Source organism: Nycticebus coucang, chromosome 7 (assembly GCF_027406575.1).
Source record: "Nycticebus coucang isolate mNycCou1 chromosome 7, mNycCou1.pri, whole genome shotgun sequence".
NCBI classification, from domain to species: domain Eukaryota; kingdom Metazoa; phylum Chordata; class Mammalia; order Primates; family Lorisidae; genus Nycticebus; species Nycticebus coucang.
This window is the reverse complement of record NC_069786.1, coordinates 94,484,310-94,507,468: the sequence shown is the minus strand read 5'-3', so window position 1 is coordinate 94,507,468 and position 23,159 is coordinate 94,484,310. Positions and strand designations below refer to the sequence as shown.

The window sequence follows — 23,159 nt, the reverse complement described above, 5'->3', positions numbered from 1 at the left end:
CCTACAATAATTATTTCTTAATTATACCCGTCTGCTATACCCTCATAGCATCCAGGGATGCTTGGTCTCATACATTTTGATAAAGTTAAATATTGACCTCATGGGTGATTCTTGAATTAAGATTTGCTAATTTGTGGCATGGTAACATGGACCAGAAGAAAAGGGATGGTATAAGGGAATTGCCATCAGGATCAAACCATGTTCTGATCACTACTGACTTGCATTGATGTGCAACAAATATCCTTGGTTATAAACTGTGATCTCCTGTATAAACCGTATTTTTTCAGAGAGGGTCAATTTGGTAGGAAAGTCATGGCTTATAAACTTTGTTAATGAAGAAGACAAGTGGACTTTTTGTGATATTGAGATTTTTTTTTTTTTTGCAATTTTTGGCCAGGGCTGGGTTTGAACCTGCCACCTTTGGCATATGGGGCTGGCGCCCTACTCCTTTGAGCCACAGGCGCTGCCCGATATTGAGATTTTTTTTTTTTTAAATTACAGTGTTTTAGACTGGGCACCTGTAGCTCAGTGGTTAGGGGGCTGGGCACATACACCAAGGGTGGTAGGTTTGAACCCAGCCCGGGCCTGCTAGAGAACAATGACAACTACAACAAAAAAATAGCCAGGCATTGTGACAGGCACCTGTAGTCCCAGCTACTTGGGAGACTGAAGCAAGAGAATCGTTTAAGCCCAATAGTTTGAGATAGCTGTGATGACAGCACAGCACACTACTGAGGGTGACATAATTAGATTCTGTTTCAAAAAAATAAAATGAAATTACAGTGCTTTAATTTTTAATTTATTTTATTTTTTGAGCGAGAGTCTCACTTTGTTGCCCCAGGCTAGAGGGCCATGGCATCAGTCTATCTCATAGCAATCTCAGACTCCTGGGTTCAGGTGATTTTCCTGCTTCAGCCTCCTGAGCAGTAGGACTGTAGGTGCCTGCCACAACACTTGGCTAATTTTTCTATGTTTAGTAGAGATAGGATCTTGCTCTTGCTCAGGCTGGTCTCAAATTGGTGAGCTGAAGCAATTACTCTGCCTCAGCCTCCCAGAGTGCTAGAATTAGGCATGAAGCACACTGTGCCTGGCCTGAGACTTTTAATAATACTAAATTGGAAGCAATGCCCTTGAATGTGGCTGACCTTATTTAATTCCTGGGATGGTAATGCAGTGCTTGCTATAGCTGAATAGATCACAAGGTACATGGTACTTCTTTCTTTGAGAATATTTGAATCTTGTCCCAGTCTCATAACAAATCAGAAATACAGGTTTTGATAGCAAAGCAACATTGGTTGTGAGCTCTTGCAGGGGACAGCATTGATTGCTGGATGGGTATATAAAAGGTGGAATCTATAAGGTTTTTCTTAGCTATTTCCTAGTTTTGTTTTTTTTTTTTTTTTTTTGAGATAGGGTCTCAAGCTGTCACCCTTGGGTAGAGTACCTTGGCATCACAGCTCACAGCAGCCTCAAACTCTTTGGGCTCAAGTGATTCTTTTGCCTTGGGCCTCCCAAGTAGCTGGGGCTACAGGCACCTGCCACAACACCGGGCTATTTTTTTTTTTTTTGAGACAGAGTCTCACTTACGTCGCCCTTGATAGAGTACTATGGTGTCACAGCTCACAGCAACCTCAAACTCTTGGGCTGAAGCCATTCTCTTGCCTCAGCCTCCAAAGTAGCTGGGACTACAGGCACCCACCACAACGCCCAGCTATTTTTGTTGTTCTTGTAGTTGTCGTTTAGCTGGCCCTGGCTGGGTTCAAATCCGCCACCTTCCGTGTATGTGGCTGGCGCCTTAACCGCTCTGGTACAGCCACCAAGCCGGCTATTTTGTTGTTGTTGTTGTTGTTGCAGTTGTCATTGTTTTTCAAACCCACCAGCCTGAGTATATGTGGCTGGTGCTCTACCCACTGAGTTATAGGCGCTGCCAAAATTTTCTAGTGTTTTTTTTTTTTGTAGAGACAGAGTCTCACTTTATGACCCTCTGTAGAGTGCTGTGGCCTCACACAGCTCACAGCAACCTCCAACTCCTGGGCTTAAGCAGTTCTCTTGCCTCAGCCTCCTGAGTAGCTGGGACTACAGGCGCCCTCCGCAACGCCCGGCTATTTTTTGGTTGCAGTTCGGCCGGGGCCCGGTTTGAACCCGCCACCCTCAGTATATGGGGCCGGCGCCTTACCGACTGAGCCACAGGCGCCGCCCAATTTTCTAGTTTTTTAGAAATGGTTGTATTAAATGTTTTCTAAAAGATACACGTGATTAAATACAAAATCAGCTAATTATATTGAACTAGCCTATCTGCCTTTAGTGTGTTAATTTGCCTTGAATATTGATTTTTTAGGAAGCATTTAAATGCTTTTTGTTTGATACTGTGTTTATTCAATAAAGTAATGCTAAAAAATTAAGGTAACTTTTCTGCTTATGCGCCATTTTTCATTTTTTCTTGGAGATTCAGGTGTAACATCAGTTTTTTCCTCCATACTAGGCTATTATCAACAAACATTTTATCATTCTTTATCTTAACAATAAGAAAAACTTACAGAAAATCATCCCTTGTTACCGTCCTATTTATGTCTCTTTTTTTCCACTAAATCCTTTGAATGAGTTACCTTTACTGCTGTGTCTCTGCTTACCTAGTCCTAGTCTTTTGGCTGTACCACTCTACACCTCAACATCTCTTGTCAAGGTCACTTGACCTCCCTTGTTGCTAAATCCAAAGTTTATTCTCATTCTTTAGCATATCAGTAACATCGGACATCCCTTGATACCTCTTTCTCTTTTAGTCTCTCAGATTTAATCTCTTGGTTCTCCTCACTGGCTGCTACTCCTCAGTCTTGTTTGGCTGGATTTTCCTCATCTTCCTTACTTCAGAATATTGGGGGACTTTTGAATACCTCTTCATTTATACTTAATCCTTGGGCCATTTTTCATGACTCAGTCTCTACTACCCTAGTCTAAATCACTATTAGCTCTGGCCTAGACTACTATAAATTTATTTATGTGTCAGGAAAAAACCTGTCAGGCCATGGCAGTATTTCCCCAGACCTAAAATTGGGATATTCTAAACTTAGTACATCATTTCTATGCACTTGAGTTTAAGGTGAATCCTGAGGACTTCCATTTGCTTGTTTCATATATAAGAGGATTTGATTCTGCTGAATATAAGTAATTACTAACTTTATTTCTTTATTTTTTTGAGACAGGGTCTCACTTGGTCACACTTGGTAGCATGCATGGCATCTTAGTTCACGGCAACCTTCAAACTCTTGGGTTCAAGTGATTCTCTTGTCTAAGCCTCCCAGGTAGCTGGGACTATAGGCGCCCATCCCAGCGCCCAGCTATTTTTTCAGAGACAGGATCTTGCTCTGGCTCAGGTTGGTCTTGAATTCATTCATGAGCTTAGGTGATCTACCTGCCTCAGCCTTCCAACTGCTGGGATTACAGGCGTGAGCTACCATGCCCAGCAATTACTAACTTTAATTCCGTGTTGGCATTCAGTGCTCCAGAGAAAGAGAAACCTGTCCTGCTAGTAACTGTTTAACTGTGTGTACCTAACACATCTTTACCCTAATCATGATTGTGGGGTTTGCAATAGATAATAGGAAGAATTTATTTCCCACGTTTTCTTGTAATTCAGCAGGAGGGGCAGTAGAGATTTTTGAACAATTTATGTGCTTTTTTATCTAAGAATTTTTCAGCTCTGGGTAATAAACATATAAAAGCTTTTTAAGGGCGGCGCCTGTGGCTCAAGGAGTAGGGCGCCGGTCCCATATGCCAGAGGTGGCAGGTTCATACCCAGCCCCGGCCAAAAACCACAAAAAAAAAAAAAAAGCTTTTTAAAGGAAAAATGCTGAGCCTTAAATTTTTTTAATGGTATTTTGCAAATTTGCAAACATAAGCATAGATACAGTGTGTCTATAAGAGCTTTCAATTTTAAAACAAATAAAGCATATTACAAATCCTGTTGAATACTTACAAGGTCATATTTAAGGACAAATTTTGTTTTGCATATACTAAATCACTTGCTTTGATAGGATATATATGCTGTCTTTATGGGTAGACATTCTTTTGATACATGCTTTCTGACGGCCCTATATCAGCTACTAATCACTATTCATGAACTACTGTAGAACTTGTGATAGTACTTGTAGAACTTGTGATAGTACTTTAATTTTTTTTTAACTAATCTTTTCAGCATCAGTTAGGATAATACTATTTGGAACAAATACGCTTTTAAATATAAGCTCATTTTAAGGATTAAAGTCATCTAACAGTATCTGGTTATAATTACCTAGATGATTTGAAACATGCTTCTGTTAAATAACACATACATAATTGCACAAAACCATAACAATAGTATTTCTTAGAACTTAATGGGTTCCTTCTTTTCTAAGAAAGGAATTTATGTATCTCCAAGCCCCACTTTGACAAGTGCTAATGTAATTAGAGCCGAAAGTCTTTGATTGTTGATCTGGACAGAAACTTCAGTGATTTTCCCCAAATCATAGAGCTGTTAGTGGCATGTGCAAGATTCATACTCAGAATAATTTAAGCTAGGACTTTTTTCAGTGCTTCAAATTTAAATTGTTTTTGATCATAAACATATTTGCTAGAAAGTAGGTATTTTTTCCTTAGAGGATAGTCAACTAGAAAATAGGACTAAAATTTTTATTTGCTTTTTGTTTAATAGAAATTTTGTAGTTATTTCCGTGTAGATGAGTGAAATAAAATCTTTTTGCTCTGTTAAGACCCCTGGGCATACTCCTTCCTTACGATGGGATGAGACACCAGGTCGTGCAAAGGGAAGCGAGACTCCTGGAGCAACTCCAGGCTCGAAAATATGGGATCCTACACCAAGCCACACACCAGCAGGAGCTGCTACTCCCGGACGAGGTGATACACCTGGTCATGCAACACCAGGCCATGGAGGTGCAACATCCAGTGCTCGTAAAAACAGATGGGATGAGACCCCCAAAACTGAAAGAGGTACTTCTAGTAGGGTATGGTTGTGTGTTTGGGTTCAATGTTTTCTTATATGAGTAGTGTGTTTACAGACTGCAAACTATTCTCTTTAGTCCTGGACATAAATAAAGAACCAGCTGCTTTGAGGACAGATAAATAACTGAGCAGATGTACGCCTAATTCCCTTCCCTCCTTAAAAAAGTTTAAGATTTATTTAAAGAAGAGTCTTAAAATTTGTAGGCCCCAACTTTGCTTTTTATTGTGACAAGATACACCTAACATCAAATTTACCATTTTAACGATTTTTAAGGGTATAATTCAGTGGCTTGAAGTACGTTTACATTGTTGTACAACCATTGCTATTATTCATTTCTAGGATTTTTTTATCATCCCAGATAGAAACTCTGGCCCCATTAAACAGTAACTTCACATTTCCATTCTCCTCCCATTCTCTGTAACCTCTCTTCTGCTTTCTATTCTATGAGTTTACCTTTTGTTTGGATCTAAAGCAGTATTTCATTAAATGAGGCTAGTTGTGACAAATTAAGATTTAATAGTGCCTCTGCTGTATTAAAATTTTGTAAAGAATTTTTTTTTTTTTTTTTGTAGAGACAGAGTCTCACTGTACTGCCCTCGGGTAGAGTGCTGTGGCGTCACACAGCTCACAGCAACCTCTAACTCTTGGGCTTACGCGATTCTCTTGCCTCAGCCTCCCGAGCAGCTGGGACTATAGGCACCCGCCACAATGCTCGGCCATTTTTTTGTTGCAGTTTGGCCGGGGCTGGGTTTGAACCTGCCACCCTCTGCATGTGGTGCCAGCGCCCTACTCACTGAGCCACAGGCACCACCCCTAAAATTTTGTAAAGAATTTTTAATGACATGGTGGAGTGTTTAACATGTTGCGGACGAAATAAGCAGTATGGAATTGTACATGGCCAAGTAATCTCAACTGTATGGAGAACTGAAGGAAATGGATTAAGATACATTTAAGATGGAAATCTGCATAGTGATGCCATAGGTAGCTAAAAATTTGCTTTGCTCAGTTTTTCTATTTTTATAACCAGTAGAAAGGAAACAAAATTGTGAAAGGAGCATGTAGGTATGAAATGGACCTTTAAATAAACCTTAGATAGGTATCCATTTTAGGGATGTCCTATTTTGGAACTTGATTGTTTTGTGTCAGCTCATGTTTGAGAATAAACAGTATTATTTTAACAGTGGTTAAAATTGTGGTCGTACTTGCTTTTTTCTCTTTTAAGATACTCCTGGGCATGGAAGTGGATGGGCTGAGACTCCTCGAACAGATAGGGGTGGTGATTCGATTGGTGAAACGCCGACTCCTGGAGCCAGTAAAAGAAAGTCACGTTGGGATGAAACACCGGCTAGTCAGATGGGTGGAAGCACTCCTGTTCTGACCCCTGGAAAAACACCAATTGGCACACCAGCCATGAACATGGCTACCCCTACCCCAGGTAGAAACTCTCTTGTTGGAAATATTTGTCTTTTCTCCTGGAAATATTGTGATTTTTTTTTTTTCTTTGTGGTATTCTGTGTGCTCTCTTATGGTTTGTATTTATAATATATTCATAAAAGCAGTTCAGTGTTAGGGTTGATCTTAACTGTCTTTTGTCCCCAGAACCTGTGTAATGATGCAGTCTTAAACTTCAAGTATTTATAAAAATTTGCGATTTTTTGGTAGGTCACATAATGAGTATGACTCCTGAACAGCTTCAGGCTTGGCGGTGGGAGAGAGAAATTGATGAGAGAAATCGCCCACTTTCTGATGAAGAATTGGATGCTATGTTCCCAGAAGGATATAAGGTACAGTGCTATGAATTAAGTGGTATTTAGGGCACAGATTTTGTTTGTTTGTTTGTTTGTTTATTTAGAGACAGTCTTTTTTTTTGTAGAGACAGAGTCTCACTTTATGGCCCTCGGTAGAGTGCCGTGGCCTCACACAGCTCACAGCAACCTCCAACTCATGGGCTTAAGCGATTCTCTTGCCTCAGCCTCCCAAGTAGCTGGGACTACAGGTGCCCGCCACAACGCCTGGCTATTTTTTGGTTTTTTTGCAGTTTGGTTGGGGCCGGGTTTGAACCCGCCACCCTTGGTATACGGGGCCGGCGCCTTACCGACTGAGCCACAGGTGCCGCCCCCTAGAGACAGTCTTAACTCTGTCACCCTTGGTAGAGCGAGTGCCATGGCATCATAGTTCCCAGCAACCTCAAACTCTTCCGCTCAAGCAATCCCTTTGGCTCAGCCTCCCAATATCTGGGACTACAGGTGCCCACCACACCTGGCAATTTTTAGAGACAGGGTCTCACTCTTTTTTTTCCCGTAAGTATGTTCCTATCTTTTAAAAAAACAGGAATACTTTTTGTTTTCAGCCTGCATTTTTTGAAATTTTACTGGCTTTGCATGCGATTTTATCAGGTGACAAGACTTTGTAGTTTTTACACATATAACTCATTTTTGTAGAGTCTTAGACTTAAAGATTTGTTTTTATAGTGTTCTTATAAGAGTTTATGGGAATGTTTTATTACTAAAATACAATCTTTTGTATGTTATTTATATGCACCATACAGGTTTTTTTTTAGATATTTTTGTAGAGATGTAGTTTCACTCTTGCTTAGGCTGGTGTTGATCTCCTAGCCTCAAGCAGTCCTCCCATCTCAGTCTCCCAAAGTGTTAGGATTATAGGCATGAGCACCACACCTGACCCAAGCTTATTTCTTTCATAAACAGTTATATGAGATACTGTTTGTTCTAATACAGCTGTTTTTGGAAGTGCTGGCTCAGATTTTATAATTTTCAAACTTCTAATAATTTGACATAATTAACTCACTAGCATGTTATGTACATTAATGTTTGGAAATTATCAGAAGTTTAGAAGCCTACCTCATGTATTTCCTCAGTTTTTTGATGTACTTAATTAGTAGGTGAGAAATACGTATTTTGAACTTCTAATTAAGATAGAAAAGAGGGATCAATGTTAATCCTTGTTGCTGAGCAAATAGCTTCCTAGGTAATAAACTGTAAAAATTTTTAAGTGCGTATGTTATTTTTATCATGCTGTTCTTTAATGTTTTTAAGTCAAAATTTTAAGACAATTCTAAACTGTCTTACAACTCTTTTAGGTCCTTCCTCCTCCAGCTGGTTATGTTCCTATTCGAACTCCAGCTCGAAAGCTGACAGCTACACCCACACCTTTGGGTGGTATGACTGGTTTCCACATGCAAACTGAAGATAGAACTATGAAAAGTGTTAATGACCAGCCATCTGGAAATCTTCCATTTTTAAAACCTGATGATATCCAGTACTTTGATAAATTATTGGTAAGTGGTACTAGCGAAATTATCACATTTTGTTTCTGTATTATAAATTGTAATATTTCAGCCTACTTTTACATTTTTTTCTTTTTACTATAGGTTGATGTTGATGAATCAACACTGAGTCCAGAAGAACAGAAAGAGAGAAAAATAATGAAGTTGCTTTTAAAAATTAAGAATGGAACACCACCAATGAGAAAGGTTAAGTACTGTTGTTTAAACCATATTCATTTTATGTTTAAGAATTTATAATTACTCTCTTCATCTTTATCCAAGGGTATAGCATGAGAGAAATACAGGCAATCCCCAGTTTTGAGTGAGATAGATTCTGTAAGGTTTGATCTGTGAGTTGGAACAAGTACTTTTACCCATTACCTGTAAAAGCCTCCACTTGTAAGTGCAAATTGTACGTAAGTCAGATGATTGTAACTTGAGGACTTGTCCTGTATATGGAGTGTGAACGGTTTAGCTTGTTGTTATCCAGCTATTTATTAATACATACATACATACCAGGTCTTACTCTGTTTCCTAGGCTAGAGTGCTATAGCATCTGCCTAGCTCACAACAACTTCGAACTCCTGGGTTCAAGTGATCTTCCTGCTTCAACCTCCCAAGTACCTGGGACTATAGGCACCTGCCACCACACCCTGCTAATTTTCTATTTTTAGTAGAAACGAGGTCTCACTCTTGCTCATTTTAATACTTTTTTAATGTAAAAGACTTCTATACTAAAATGAATGCTGACAGATGAAATTCTCCTTTTTGTCTATACACAGCCTTTGAAACATGTTTAAGGCTTGAAGGTAGAATTATGTGAGGAATTGTGTTTACACTATATTTAGTTTAAAGGTAGAACATACTTGAAGGGGAATGAAGGCACTTAGGTATGCTTGCATTGTTTTGCTGATTTATTTTCCACGGGAGTTTAAATTTTGGAGTAATTTTGATGGAAATAGACTCATGCTGTCTATGTAAAATATCTATAAAAGTATACACTAAAATACTAAGTTACAGAAAATCTTCCTGAAGTGATTTGCTCACTCAAAATGCTTGATTATATAAAGAACACACCCCTTTTACTCTCCTTTTTTCCTCAGGCTGCATTGCGTCAGATTACTGATAAAGCTCGAGAATTTGGAGCTGGTCCTTTGTTTAATCAGATTCTGCCTCTACTAATGTCTCCTACACTTGAGGATCAAGAGCGTCATTTACTTGTGAAAGTTATTGATAGAATACTGTACAAACTTGATGACTTAGTTCGACCATATGTACACAAGGTATTTTTATTTTTTAATATAAAAGGAATTTTTTTTTTTTTTAAAGCAAGCTGGTTAAAAATTCTAAAGCAGTAGCTGATGCTATTCATTCATGGTAGAAACGTTTATTTCCTTGCAAGATACTCATAGTTAACCAATGTTAAATGTACATATGCTTAAAGACCTTTTTCTTGCACAACCAGACATTATATACATACAAATATAGATATAAAAAGTCTAACTTTTTGTCATCTTTACTTCTTACTAAAAAATATTAATCATATTTTTCACTAATTTAGGAAGAGAACATATATCATTCTATACCATGCCATTTAGTGTTAAGAACCATTTTTTCACTGATGACAATTATTGGTGCAAAATGTTTATAGGTGTGTGTGTCTGTGTATATATATATTTTTTTCCTGATGAATCCTAATTACCAAAATAATCAAATATTTGTTAGCCTGTATTGCTAACAATTCTCTCAAATTTTCTTCTTTATGTAGGGTTCGAAATTGTGTGATTAAAGTTTTTTTGCAGTTTGACCGGGGCTGGGTTTGAACCCGCCACCCTTGGTATATGGGGCTGGCGCCCTATTCACTGAGCCACAGGCACCGCCCCGTGATTCAAGTTTTTAAATAACATTTTTTTTATTGTTGACAGACAGTCTTACTCCTAACCTGGGCTAAAGAGCTGTGGTGCTGGCTAGCTCACAGCAACCTTAAACTCTTGGGTTTGAGTGGTCCTTCTTGCTCAGGCTGGTTTAAACAATTTTTGTCTGTTGATTTACAAAATCCTGATAATTATAAATTTTTTGTGTGTTGAATTCTGGTACATGTCAATAATTGTTGAGAAAATAATACTCATCTCTTTTTTAGATCCTTGTAGTCATTGAACCACTCTTGATTGATGAAGATTACTATGCTCGAGTGGAAGGCCGAGAGATTATTTCTAATTTAGCAAAGGTATTTACATTAAATTTCCAGAGAAAAAAGTTGCATCTGTTAATGGAATTATTTGATTATAGAAGGAAATGCTTGAAGATTAATATTGCCAACTCATGAGTGTTTTTTTTTTTTTCTTTTCAGGCTGCTGGTCTGGCTACTATGATCTCTACCATGAGACCTGATATAGATAATATGGATGAATATGTCCGTAACACAACAGCTAGAGCTTTTGCTGTTGTAGCCTCAGCCCTGGGCATTCCTTCTTTATTGCCCTTCTTAAAAGCTGTGTGTAAAAGCAAAAAGTCCTGGCAAGCAAGACACACTGGTATTAAGATTGTACAGCAGATAGCTATTCTTATGGGCTGTGCCATCTTGCCACATCTCAGAAGTTTAGTTGAAATCATTGAACATGGTAAGTTACAACTATATATACTGGGTGTCCCAAAGGTTGACATACATACGTACATACATACATACATAGAGAAAACGGGAAATTGTAGCTAAATGTACCTTTATTTACATAATATTTGTAAAATTTTATAAAATATTTTTCTATATATCCATATGTAAATATGAAAGTACTAAAAATTAAAAATATAAATTTGTTAATTTTTACCATTTGTAATGACCTTTGAGATGTCCTGTGTGTACACACACATACACATACATGTGTAAACTTTTTTTTAAAGAGGGTCTTGCCATGTTAAATGATCCTCCTGCCTTAGCCTTCTTATTATTAGCTGGGAATGCAGGCATTTGTCACCATGCCTGGCCTATCTACATTTATTTGGACAGCTGTCCTGAAATTGGGCAACTTGGGGAGATAAAATAGATAAACTGTATAAAAATTATATTTTATGATGGGCTTTGTGATACTATCTCCTAAAAGACTATGGTTCATACTGGTTTTTGCCTGATTTTGTCTAATGTGAACAGGTTCTGCGGTTTGGCTAAGGGGTTAGATACATTGCCAGAATCTGGATGATACTGTGGAAATTAGGTAATGTTGGTACATAGTTCAAACCTGTGTATGGTTTTGTAGGTCTTGTGGATGAGCAGCAGAAAGTACGGACCATTAGTGCTTTGGCTATTGCCGCCTTGGCTGAAGCAGCGACTCCTTATGGTATCGAATCTTTTGATTCTGTGTTAAAGCCTCTATGGAAAGGTATCCGCCAACACCGAGGAAAGGTAACTATCAGTTACATTTTGTTTTTCTTTTGATTTCCATGTGTGAAGTAAAGTTAATGCAACATAAATCTGAATTACTAAAGTTTGTTTATTTTGTATTTCAAAATAGGGTTTGGCTGCTTTCTTAAAGGCTATTGGATATCTTATTCCTCTCATGGATGCAGAATATGCTAACTATTACACAAGAGAAGTGATGTTAATTCTTATTCGAGAATTCCAGTCTCCCGATGAAGAAATGAAGAAAATTGTACTGAAGGTAATTGTTCTAGATTTGTTAATTTAAATTAGATTTGTTTCATGGCTCAAAGAGAATTTCAAAGTATTTTTTGAAGTAAATCTGTTGTATGTTACATCAGTAGTGTATTTGGTTTATTTTTAAAAAAAAATTTTTTTTTTAATGAAGTGATCATCAATGGGTATTCTCTTAATTTCAGGTTAGTTGCTTTATTGTCACTATTTTTTAACATTTTAGGTGGTAAAACAGTGTTGTGGGACAGATGGTGTAGAAGCAAACTATATTAAAACAGAGATTCTTCCTCCTTTTTTTAAACATTTCTGGCAACACAGAATGGCTTTGGATAGAAGAAATTACCGACAGGTAAGCTTTTCTTATAAAATAATATTTTCAAAAATCCTTTTGACTCATTCTGTAGCCGACTTAAATACATGTTACATATTTTTTCCTTTATTATTTAACAGTCATATGTACATAAAAGATGGATTTTAATCAACTATCTCCCCCCACCTTTTTAAAATTAATTAAAAAAATTAATTAAATTAAATTTTTTAAATTAAAGAGCTGGGTTTTGTTCTAACACTAGGCTTGAGTGCAGTGGCATAATTATAACTCATAGCCTCCAAGTAGCTATAGAAAAATTAAAACAAAATCATTTTGTAGAGATAAGGTCTTGCTGTATTGCCTTAGGGTGGTATTAAACTTCTAGTCTCAGTAATCCTTCTTCCCCTGCCTCCCAAATTGCTGGATTACAGGCATGAATGCCCTGCCTTAACTTCCATTTTTATTTTGTATTCAAGCATAAATACTTAACTTTAAACTGATGTTTTGTTTAATAAATTTAGTACTAAATCTGGTTAGGTAAAATATAGATTCAATTTTACTTAAAATCACCTTGAATTAGAGTCATTTTAGTTCTTTGGTTACATTTCTCAACATTTACTAAATAAGAATTAACTGTTCTGGGCATGTTTATTAACTAAATAAATAGTATGTTTAGATTATTTGGTTTTCATGATGTTGCTTTATTTCCTTGGAAAAATAGTAAACTGTAAGAGTTTTTTTTCTCTTTTTAGTTAGTTGATACCACTGTGGAGTTGGCCAACAAAGTAGGTGCAGCAGAAATTATATCAAGGATTGTAGATGATCTGAAAGACGAAGCTGAACAGTACAGAAAAATGGTGATGGAGACAATTGAGAAAATTATGGGCAACTTGGGAGCAGCAGATATTGATCATAAACTTGAAGAACAACTGATTGATGGTATTCTTTATGCTTTCCAAGAACAGACTACAGAGGTAATAATAACTAATTACTGTGTAGAGTTGCCACTTACTTTTCTTTGCTTTTTTTTTTTGTTGTTGTTGTTGTTGTTGCAATTTTTAGCTGGGGCTGGGTTTGAACATGCCACCTACAGCATATGGGGCCAGCGCCCTACTCCTTGAACCACAGGCGCCATCCACCACTGACTTTCATATCTGTAGAAAAGCATATTATTTTTCTTTTTTTTTTTTTTTGTTTGAGACAGAGTCTCACTTTTTCACCCTCAGAAGAGAGCATTGGTGTCACAGCTCATAGCAACCTCCAGCTCCTGGGGTTAGCCAAAGCATATTATTTTTTGAGCAAATTTTATCGAAGAATTATTTGAATGTGAAGTAATTTTTAAAAGGCTTATGTTCTCATTTACCAGGAAATATTCTTGTATCCCAGAATTTTAGATTTGATTTAAAAAAAACCCATAACTCAGGTGTTTGGGTCATATGAAAAGGTTGACTATTAGTGTATTTCTGCTCTTCAATTATAAAGAAACTAAGTAAAAATGTTTTTTTTCTTTTTTAGGACTCCGTAATGTTGAATGGCTTTGGCACAGTGGTTAATGCTCTTGGCAAACGAGTCAAACCATACTTGCCTCAGATTTGTGGTACAGTTTTGTGGCGTTTAAATAACAAATCAGCAAAAGTTAGACAGCAGGCAGCTGACTTGATTTCTCGAACTGCTGTTGTCATGAAGACTTGTCAAGAGGTAAATTTTTGCTCCAGATTCTTACTTCTTCAGCAGTTTAATGTAAATAGTAATGTTTCAACATCATTTGTTTTATTGTAGGAAAAATTGATGGGGCACTTGGGTGTTGTATTGTATGAGTATTTGGGTGAAGAGTACCCCGAAGTATTGGGCAGCATTCTTGGAGCACTGAAGGCCATTGTAAATGTAATAGGTATGGAATTTGCTGGTCACATAAGATTTTTTGTTTTGTTTAACTTTCATTTGTTTTTTTGCAAGTAAAATATAGGAGTTGGGAGATTTATATTACCTTTTTTTTTAAGCATTTAAAGATCGTAGTTAAGTTGGGTGTCTCAAAAGTCTTGTTTCCTATAACTAATTTGTATTTCAAAGAGAAAAAAGGGCAAGTTTGGGACCTAAAAGAAAGGTGGGCATTGTCACAATTCAAAAAGCTTTTTATCATAGAATAGAGTACCATAGTAGAAATAGTGTGTCAGTTGAGATACATTCCGCCATGTTCTGCAGGCGGTGAAAAGGCAACCCCGAAGTTTTAATTTAGTTTTAGAACAAACTATATATATATACACACACACACATATGTATACATATACATATACATATACATATACATATACATATACATATTCAACCTTGAATAAATTTTTTGCTTGCTGTCAAGTTCAGGGAATGTAACCAGACAGAAAAATGAATTAATTGTTACTATGTTTTCTTTTTTTATGCCCAAGTCTTTCATATGGTCCATTCAGTTTTCAAACTCAAAGTAAAAACACAATTAATACTGCATTGTAATATTACAGTGTTCCTGGGTGTGGAGAGCAAAGCTTTAATTCTTTATGGCATATGATGTATCCTTCATTATTATTGAACTTCTGCCAAAAAAGCACTATTGTAGGGTTAGAGGGTCTGAAATAACATAGCAGGAGGTCAAAACTGTGATAGACACTGTTTTTCTCATTAATAAGAGGGTTTTTATGCAATGGAGATCTTTGAACTATTGCATTTACATATAATCTCCAATTTAGCCTAGTCCTCTATGAAAATAGCTACTTGCCAAAAATCAGTTACTTGGCCACTTCTAGGGCTCTGGTTTCCAGGGAGTTGGTAAGCCATATTGTTTGTCAAGGAAACATGGGAAAAGCAATGGAGAGAGAATCAGAGCAAGCACTTCTAGTTAGAGCAAGAGCCCCTGCCAGCTGCATCCTTTTTTCTCTCTTCATAGGTGTAAATACCATCCAAGTATGCCCTGCATTGCAGGGAGACTGGAGATCTGTTTGTTTTGCAGTTAAAGGGTAAGGGGGCCCATTTTGGAAAATTTTGCTTTAATTTACATGTTTGCCTCTGGCTTATATTGTTATGTATGGCCGGAACATAAGCCGTCCCCATATTTAAATGTCAGTGCACAAGTACATTTCAGAACCAAATAAAACTTTTTTTTTTTGTTATTGAGTGTCCATCATTTAAATCACTTCACTGATTTCTTTTATTTCTGTGCATAATCAGAACTTGTTAATAAAAAGTTTAAAACAATTCTGAGTCTGGTTAGAATCTTGGGCTTTATTTTTTCATAGGCAGCTGTAAGTTTATTTTTATGCATAGTCATGTATATGATATTGCTAAATAAAAGGACAGTGAACAAAGGTTGCAGTTCAAACACTGATAGTTCATTGACTTCTGTTAAAATAGGTATGCATAAGATGACCCCACCAATTAAAGATCTGCTGCCTAGACTCACACCCATCTTAAAGAACAGGCATGAAAAAGTACAAGAGAATTGTATTGATCTCGTTGGACGTATTGCTGACAGGTAAGCAGATTAAGCATTTTATATTTTATAAGCAGTTTCAGTTTTCAAATTTAGCAACTTTGGATTTAGTTAGCAAAATTTGCTTAATGTTGGCTAACGTGTTTGTGGTCAGGCAATCCAGTATTAGTACTTTGTTAGATTTCTGTTAGGCTAATGATTGGGGGGTGGAGTTGGAAGTACAGTTTTAACATTAAACCAACCTTTCTGAACGATGTTAACTTTTCAGTGTTGAAAATGTTAATAATCATGTTCTGAGAATTGAATTTGTAAATTTTCTTTTAAAACTGTCAACAGAAGGTTAATTTTTTTTTTTTAAATTAGGGGAGCTGAGTATGTATCTGCAAGAGAATGGATGAGGATTTGCTTTGAGCTTTTAGAGCTCTTAAAAGCTCACAAAAAAGCTATTCGTAGAGCAACAGTCAACACATTTGGTTATATTGCAAAGGCTATTGGGTGAGTATTATTTCATTAAAAAAATTACTTGATAATAAGCCCATCGTGGTATTGAAAAGTACTTTTATGTAGAAATCTCTTCTGAGACATAGTTTGGGTGGTGCAGTTAAGAAAGCACTACATTTAACCAACCCACTATATTTTTAAGGAAAATTTTGGGAATGTTCTAATATTTGGAATGTTTTGTTAAATTTTTCAATAAAGTTAAGTATGTTGGAGGTTTGAACTTCCCTTTAATTATATTTTTAGATATTTTCAGGGAGGGACACAATATCATTTTCAGAATAATTTCAGATTTTTGTTGGCCTTTTTTAGGGTGTTGCTTAAAACATTAAGAAAGGTTCTTAATCTCATCGCTTCACTCAAGTTTCATGTTAATGCTTTATGTGTTTGTTTATTTTTTGGGGGAAGGGGACAAAGTCTCAGTCTCTTGTCACCCTGGGTAGAGGGCAATGGCATTTTCATAGCTCACAGCAACCTCAAACTCCTGGAATCAAGTGATTCTTCCGCCTCAGGTTTTTTAGTTTTGCTTTCTTCTTTTGTTTTTTTTTTTTTCCTTTTAGTAGCGGCGTGGGTCTTGCTCTTGTTTAGTCTGTTCTCAGACTCCTGAGTTCAAGCAGTCCACCCACTTCAGCCTCCCAGAATGTTAGGATTACAGGCGTGAGCCACCACACCAGGCTACCTCATGTGGTTTTTAAATGTTTCTAGCCTGGTGCAGGGACTTATGATTTCAGTTCTTTGGGAGGCCAAAGAGTTGGAGAGCAGCTGGGCAACACAGTAAGATTCTAATATCTGGGCATGGAGGCACATGCCTGTAGTCTCATCTACTGGGGAGGCTGAGGTGGGAAGATCCCTTAAGCCCAGGAGTTCAAGGCTGCAGTGAACAGTCACTACAGAAAGTGAGACACTATACATGCAGAAGTGGCTTATTAAGTAAGAAAATACTTTGAAGATAAATATAACAAAGTAGAATTATAAGATCACTGCCCCTCTGGCCAAAAAAAGGCCTTACACCATTTTTCTCCTTTTTGGGTCGCAATAATATTTATTTCAGTGGTGATGAAGTCAAGAAATTTGCTATGAATTCCTGTTGTGCAAACTTTTTAGTGCCAGCATCTGTCTGAACTACGCAACAAAAATAATCTTATGGTTTGGGGTCACCACAACATGAAGAACTAACTGTATTAAAGGGTTGTGGCATTAGGAAGGTTGAGAACCACTGGTCTAAATTTATAGACAATAGTTTGGGTATTTCCTCTCACCATAGGTTGCCTATTTCTAGTTCCTTTTTTGACCACTCCAAGAATTACTGAAACATTTCATTAAATTTCTTTATGTTTCAGTTTTTTTGTTTTGTTTTGTTTTTTGAGACAGAGTCTCACTGTGTCACCCTGGGTAGAGTGCTGTAGCGTCACAGTTCACAGCAACCTCCAACTCCTGGGCTTGAGCGATTTTCTTGCCTCAGCTTCTCAACTAACCTGGACTATAGGCACTCACCACAATGCCCGGCTATTTTTTGGTTGTTGTTGTCGTTGTTCGGATTTGAACCCTCTAGCTCTGGTGTACATGGCTGGTGCCCTAGCTGCTGAGCTACATGTAGGTGCCAAGCCAATATTTCAGAAAATTTAAAGACAAAGTATTTCAGAAAAATTAAAGACTGAAAATTACATTTCAAAATGAATTCATCTGGATTAGATTTTTAAAAAACTTTTATGATTTCTTTGAAGTTTTTAAATAGAAATAACTAATGCCAGTGAATTGAAAGTATTACATTTTATCATTGAGGTCCCTTATAAAATTCTATTCTTACATGTTCTTTTCCCTCCAAAAACATTTGATTTGTAATTACAACAGTTTGCTGACATGTTTGATGTTTTGTTTGTTTCTTCAGCCCTCATGATGTATTGGCTACGCTTCTAAACAACCTCAAAGTTCAGGAAAGGCAGAACAGAGTTTGTACCACTGTAGCGATAGCTATTGTTGCAGAAACATGCTCACCTTTTACAGTACTCCCTGCTTTAATGAATGAATACAGAGTTCCTGAACTGAATGTTCAAAATGGAGTGTTAAAGTCACTTTCCTTCTTGTTTGAATATATTGGTGAAATGGGAAAGGACTACATTTATGCTGTAACACCTTTACTTGAAGATGCTTTAATGGACAGGTGAGTGACTTGAACTAAACGCAAGAAAATAATTATAATCCTTCATTTTAGAATTTATTAGTATAATTATTAGATGATCTGTTTGTTGTGATGTAGGTAAAGAAGCAATACCTGGATTCTTTTTTTTTAAATTTTTTTTAATACCTGGATTCTTATGACACTGTAAATATAACTTAGTATCTTAACATGTATGCTATAGTGGTTCCCAAAATTTTCCTTAAAAGCCTGGCCACCTGGGGCTCAACAAAGTAGGGCAAATTACCCTGGCTCCATAGTTCTTAGTGACAAGTACCTAAACATCATAGTATAGTCGTTAATGTATGTGACCTGAAGTTAAACATGATGTCCTATGTACTAGTAAGTTGAGGTAGTAGCTCTGTCAAAAATTACTAAATGAGAAGAACCAATAACTTTAATTGGAAAATATACTGTTTTCACTATTACGATGAGTAAGTCAGACATTGCAATAAATAAAAGAAGAACGTTAGTAAGTATGAGGTTTTTTTCTTATGCTTTTGAGATGTTCTTTCTGTCTCTAGGATGAACAATTGGCACTCATTTTTATCATCACAAACCCCAGTGTGTTAATGCTCATGGTCAGTTGAATAATCATAGAATGAATAACTCATTGATAACTAATTCTGTAGGTTTAAAAAAATTAGTGATTTATGTTCCTGCCTAAGTCAAGCTCCCTGTGAATGAATCTCAAAATTTACATGAGAAATGATCTAATTTTAATTTAGTTATCTATTATATCCTAGTATCTGAATATTACTATCAAAGATTTTAAGTTTATGGAGTTTAAAATGAGATACTACTGTAAATCAGTTATTCATATGTAAGAGTCACATGTCTCCTGTTTAGTAGAATATTAAAACTAAGCCTTCATAGAACTCTCTTGCTCATATTCCTTATAAAAGTTAATTAGAAAATAATGGCTAAATTTTTGAGTCAGTAGATTTACATCAAGTCATCAACAGTTCTCAGTTGGAATTGTTCTAAAGGACATGAGGTATTAGGATGACTTCACATCTATTTAGTGAACTGATTTAGTAATTTAGTTTCTAATGGGCAGGTGAATATTCGTATCTGTAAAACTAAAACTGTATCTTAACAAAGCCATTTACCCCCCTCTATTACAGGGACCTTGTACACAGACAAACAGCTAGTGCAGTGGTACAACACATGTCACTTGGAGTTTATGGATTTGGTTGTGAAGATTCACTGAATCACTTGTTGAATTATGTATGGCCCAATGTGTTTGAGACATCTCCTCATGTAATTCAGGCTGTTATGGGAGCCTTGGAGGGCCTGAGAGTTGCTATTGGGCCATGTAGAATGTTGCAATATTGTTTACAGGTAGGTTAAATAATTTTACAGTTACTCTGAGAAAACTCAGTTTAGTTTGTTGAATTACGTCACTGTTCCTCATTATTAGTAGGGTATGTTGTGTGCCGTGTGGGAGAACAGTAGTGTGGTGAGGGAGAAATTAGATTTTATCTTTGCTCATTACAGTTTTATGCAATTGCTAGCCCCCCAGGAAATGTTTTAAATCATACCTTTTATATTATAGTTATGTATGTTCTTGAAAATTGAAATAATACAACCTTTCAATTATTTTAGGGTCTGTTTCACCCAGCCCGGAAAGTCAGAGATGTATACTGGAAAATTTACAATTCCATCTACATTGGTTCCCAGGACGCTCTCATAGCACATTACCCAAGAATCTACAATGATGATAAGAACACCTATATTCGTTACGAACTTGACTATATCTTATAACTTTATTGTTTATTTTGTGTTTAATGCACAGCTATTCACACTTAAACTTGCTTTTATTTGGTGATGTAAACTTTTAAACATTGCAGATCAGTATAGTACTGGTCATAGAGGAAGAGCTAGAAATCCAGTAGCATGATTTTTAAATAACCTGTCTTTGTTTTTGATGTTAAACAGTAAATGCCAGTAGTGACCAAGAACACAGTGATTACACACAGTATACTGGAGGGATTTCATTTTTAATTCATCTTTATGAAGATTTAGAATTCATTCCTTGTGTTTAAAGGGAATGTTTAATTGAGAAATAAACATTTGTGTACAAAATGCTAATTTGTGTGTGTGTTTTGAATATGACTTGTAAAATGCGGAAGTTTGATAAAAGTATTGGTTTGTGTGGAATAAGTGGCTTAATTTCATTTTCTGTCACTTGGTTTGTAGAAAGTAGCAGAATACAAACTATACAGTGATGACATCTTTGTCAAAATTCCATTGTTGTGTTGATGACAGTGAAAAGAATAGCTTTGAGGGTATTCCCCTCAAACTAGCACAGCCATTCCATAGAAAAATAGCACCTTTACTGAACTGTTTTGAATAATATTATTTTGTACTTACATAGCGCCTTTCATCTCTTGATTTCTCAAAATGCTTTATGAACATGTTTCAAGGATGTGACTTAAGTCGTCTCCAACTCTTAACAGGTCTCCTGTCTTTAGAAAATGGGGAAGATAACTCCAAAACTGCCTTCTGTCTGTTGAGAGTGAGGCTAAGTAATGAGCTTTCTGCCATGTTACAGGCCACTACTCAACAATGTATTCAGTCAATACCTTTTGAGCATCCACTGTGCTGAGATGCAGGGGAGGACACTTGCACTTCACCCTTAAATGCCGTATAACAGAGAAAGGGGAGAGATGTGCTGTGATAATATACAGTGGCAGCTAAAATGTTTAGGCTTGCTTTGCTTTATTTTCAGTAATTAGATAGTAAGGTTATCTAAATGACCAGCACAAACTGAAATGCCATTTAGTTCTAGAGGAACTAAGCATTTAGGCAGCACTATACTATTTTTTGGCAAATGTTTTAAGAATATTTTCAGCCTTTAATGTTTTATTTTATGGCCCCAGATTTCTCACACTTATTTTTACTCTTTTATCTACCTATGTTGTTATTTCTGTACTCTAAAAGGAAAAAAAAATTCTACAAGCAGTATTTAGCATACGGTGACTCTGCTACTGTAAAATATTCTGTGGGATTAGGATGTTTGTACCTCGTTACTGTTAACATTTGGGGTTTCCTACTTAGGCAGCTTAGATGAAAAAGAGCTTATAATTGGATGATGTTTAAAAAAATTAATACTAAACATAAACTGAATTTCCAAGCAGAATTTGTAGTGCCTTATTATTTCCTATGTGACATAACTTTCTGAAAACAAGTCACTATGTGGTAAAACACTAAGGCCTAAACCATCTTTCTGTTCTTAGAAGTTTTCTAGCAGTATCTCACATGCAACTTTAAATCTTGCTGTTCTCTATAGTTGATCTTAAATGGCCTTTAGTAATTACTTATAATTGAATACATTAGATTTCAAAGCAAAAACTTAATTATGTTTTATATTCAAGTACTTAAGTAGCTTCAGTTTGCTTAGCCCCTGGCTATTTGTGGAAAATACGCTTTTCTTTTTTTTTTTGGCCGGGGCTGGGTTTGAACCCGCCACCTCTGGCACATGGGACCGGTGCCCTACTCCTTGAGCCACAGGCACTGCCCCGAAAATACACTTTTCAGTAGCAGTATGGAGCAAAGGAGACTACTCCACCTTAAGTGACTTACTGTGCAAATGACTTGAGGATAAAGAGGAGGGAAATACCGAAAGTTACGACCTACGAAATTGGGACCAAATAGAGGCTCACAGATGTTTGGATTATTTTATGTGTTTATTAAATAAGGGAAGCATTTTGTGATGTGTGAAAGACGCTATGTGAAGTTTAATCTCAAAGACCTTCCCTCTGGTATTTCTTAAAGCCAAACGTAAAGCAAGAAGAAATTAATGTTCTTATGGGGACAACGGGTGGGTTTTTCTGTGGGCTTTTATTGGTTTTTCTGTGGGCCATTGTCCCCTAATGGAATTGATCTCTTTGGCTGTTTGATTTTTTTTCATATTGTATTTTTAAAATTTGTTGTATGGTGCCCTGTGAGCATCAAGAACACCAGATGAATAAAACTTACTATATCTAAAGTCTTAGTAGACCAATTTTTAATCTTAGTTGACTCCGTATTTATCACACTACACTCTGTTGTGGTTGTGCCATTCTAATACTATTGAGCTCTTTGGGTTTTCTAAATAAGGGAACTTAATATTGAAAACCAGAGAACTTTTCTTTATTAAATAAGAAACTAAAAAAGACAATTGCAGTCATGTAAGTTCAGTTGTTTGGCTCTTTGGTTTCTAGTGGCTCTTAAATCCCATATGGTTAAAAGAAGTAAAACTGCAGGTCCTCAGAGTTTTTCAACCTGTCAGCATCATTGATCTTTTGGGCCAGATAAGTTACGGGGTGGGGGTGTGTGTGTACCGCCTCTGCATTGTAGGATGTGCAGCCTCATCCCTGACCTCTGTCCATTGATCCCAGTGGCATATTCCCACCCCAGTTGTGACAACCAAAAAGGCCTCCAGATGTCTTGTGCCCCTTATGGGGCAAAATTTTAAATTGAGAACCACTGACATAGCCTCAAGACTTGTTGAGACAGGACTCACATATCTAATAATTAAAGCATCATGTAGAAAGTTTTTAATTTTAGGCAGTAGTTTCCTAGGAAGTAACTAGAAATACTGTTCAGCAAATACTTAAAAATCTACTTTGGATAAATCTCCACATAAATCTTGGGAAAGTAAGCTGTGAAAGTGTGTAAGATCATCATGTGACATAGTTGGAGTCAGGTGCGCTGCTTGAGCAGGAGCACTGGAGGAGGCTGGGTGTTCCCCTTGAAATGACCTGTAACCTGGCTGGCAGTAGAGGTGGGTCATAAGCTAT

The 23,159-nt window shown here is 36.7% G+C and overlaps 1 protein-coding gene across 3 annotated transcripts in view; it reads left to right on the top strand.

Annotated features, from left to right (window-relative positions):
* Positions 1 to 20,466, top strand: part of SF3B1 (splicing factor 3b subunit 1) — a 39,930-nt gene extending 19,464 nt beyond the window's left edge. For 2 of the 3 annotated variants that reach the window (XM_053596702.1, XM_053596703.1), the window contains 19 exons: positions 4,746 to 4,983; positions 6,219 to 6,431; positions 6,659 to 6,780; positions 8,097 to 8,294; positions 8,388 to 8,489; positions 9,386 to 9,565; positions 10,423 to 10,509; positions 10,633 to 10,903; positions 11,534 to 11,679; positions 11,789 to 11,935; positions 12,152 to 12,277; positions 12,991 to 13,212; positions 13,754 to 13,936; positions 14,018 to 14,129; positions 15,620 to 15,740; positions 16,062 to 16,193; positions 18,085 to 18,357; positions 19,500 to 19,716; positions 19,981 to 20,466. In XM_053596702.1, the coding sequence (XP_053452677.1) occupies positions 4,746 to 4,983; positions 6,219 to 6,431; positions 6,659 to 6,780; positions 8,097 to 8,294; positions 8,388 to 8,489; positions 9,386 to 9,565; positions 10,423 to 10,509; positions 10,633 to 10,903; positions 11,534 to 11,679; positions 11,789 to 11,935; positions 12,152 to 12,277; positions 12,991 to 13,212; positions 13,754 to 13,936; positions 14,018 to 14,129; positions 15,620 to 15,740; positions 16,062 to 16,193; positions 18,085 to 18,357; positions 19,500 to 19,716; positions 19,981 to 20,139 (3,249 nt within the window). In that variant the 3' untranslated portion in view covers positions 20,140 to 20,466. Of the gene's footprint in view, positions 1 to 4,745; positions 4,984 to 6,218; positions 6,432 to 6,658; positions 6,781 to 8,096; positions 8,295 to 8,387; positions 8,490 to 9,385; positions 9,566 to 10,422; positions 10,510 to 10,632; positions 10,904 to 11,533; positions 11,680 to 11,788; positions 11,936 to 12,151; positions 12,278 to 12,990; positions 13,213 to 13,753; positions 13,937 to 14,017; positions 14,130 to 15,155; positions 15,226 to 15,619; positions 15,741 to 16,061; positions 16,194 to 18,084; positions 18,358 to 19,499; positions 19,717 to 19,980 lie in introns of those variants that run through there. The other variant, XR_008381149.1, reaches the window with a different exon arrangement.
* Positions 20,467 to 23,159: the final 2,693 nt, after the last annotated feature.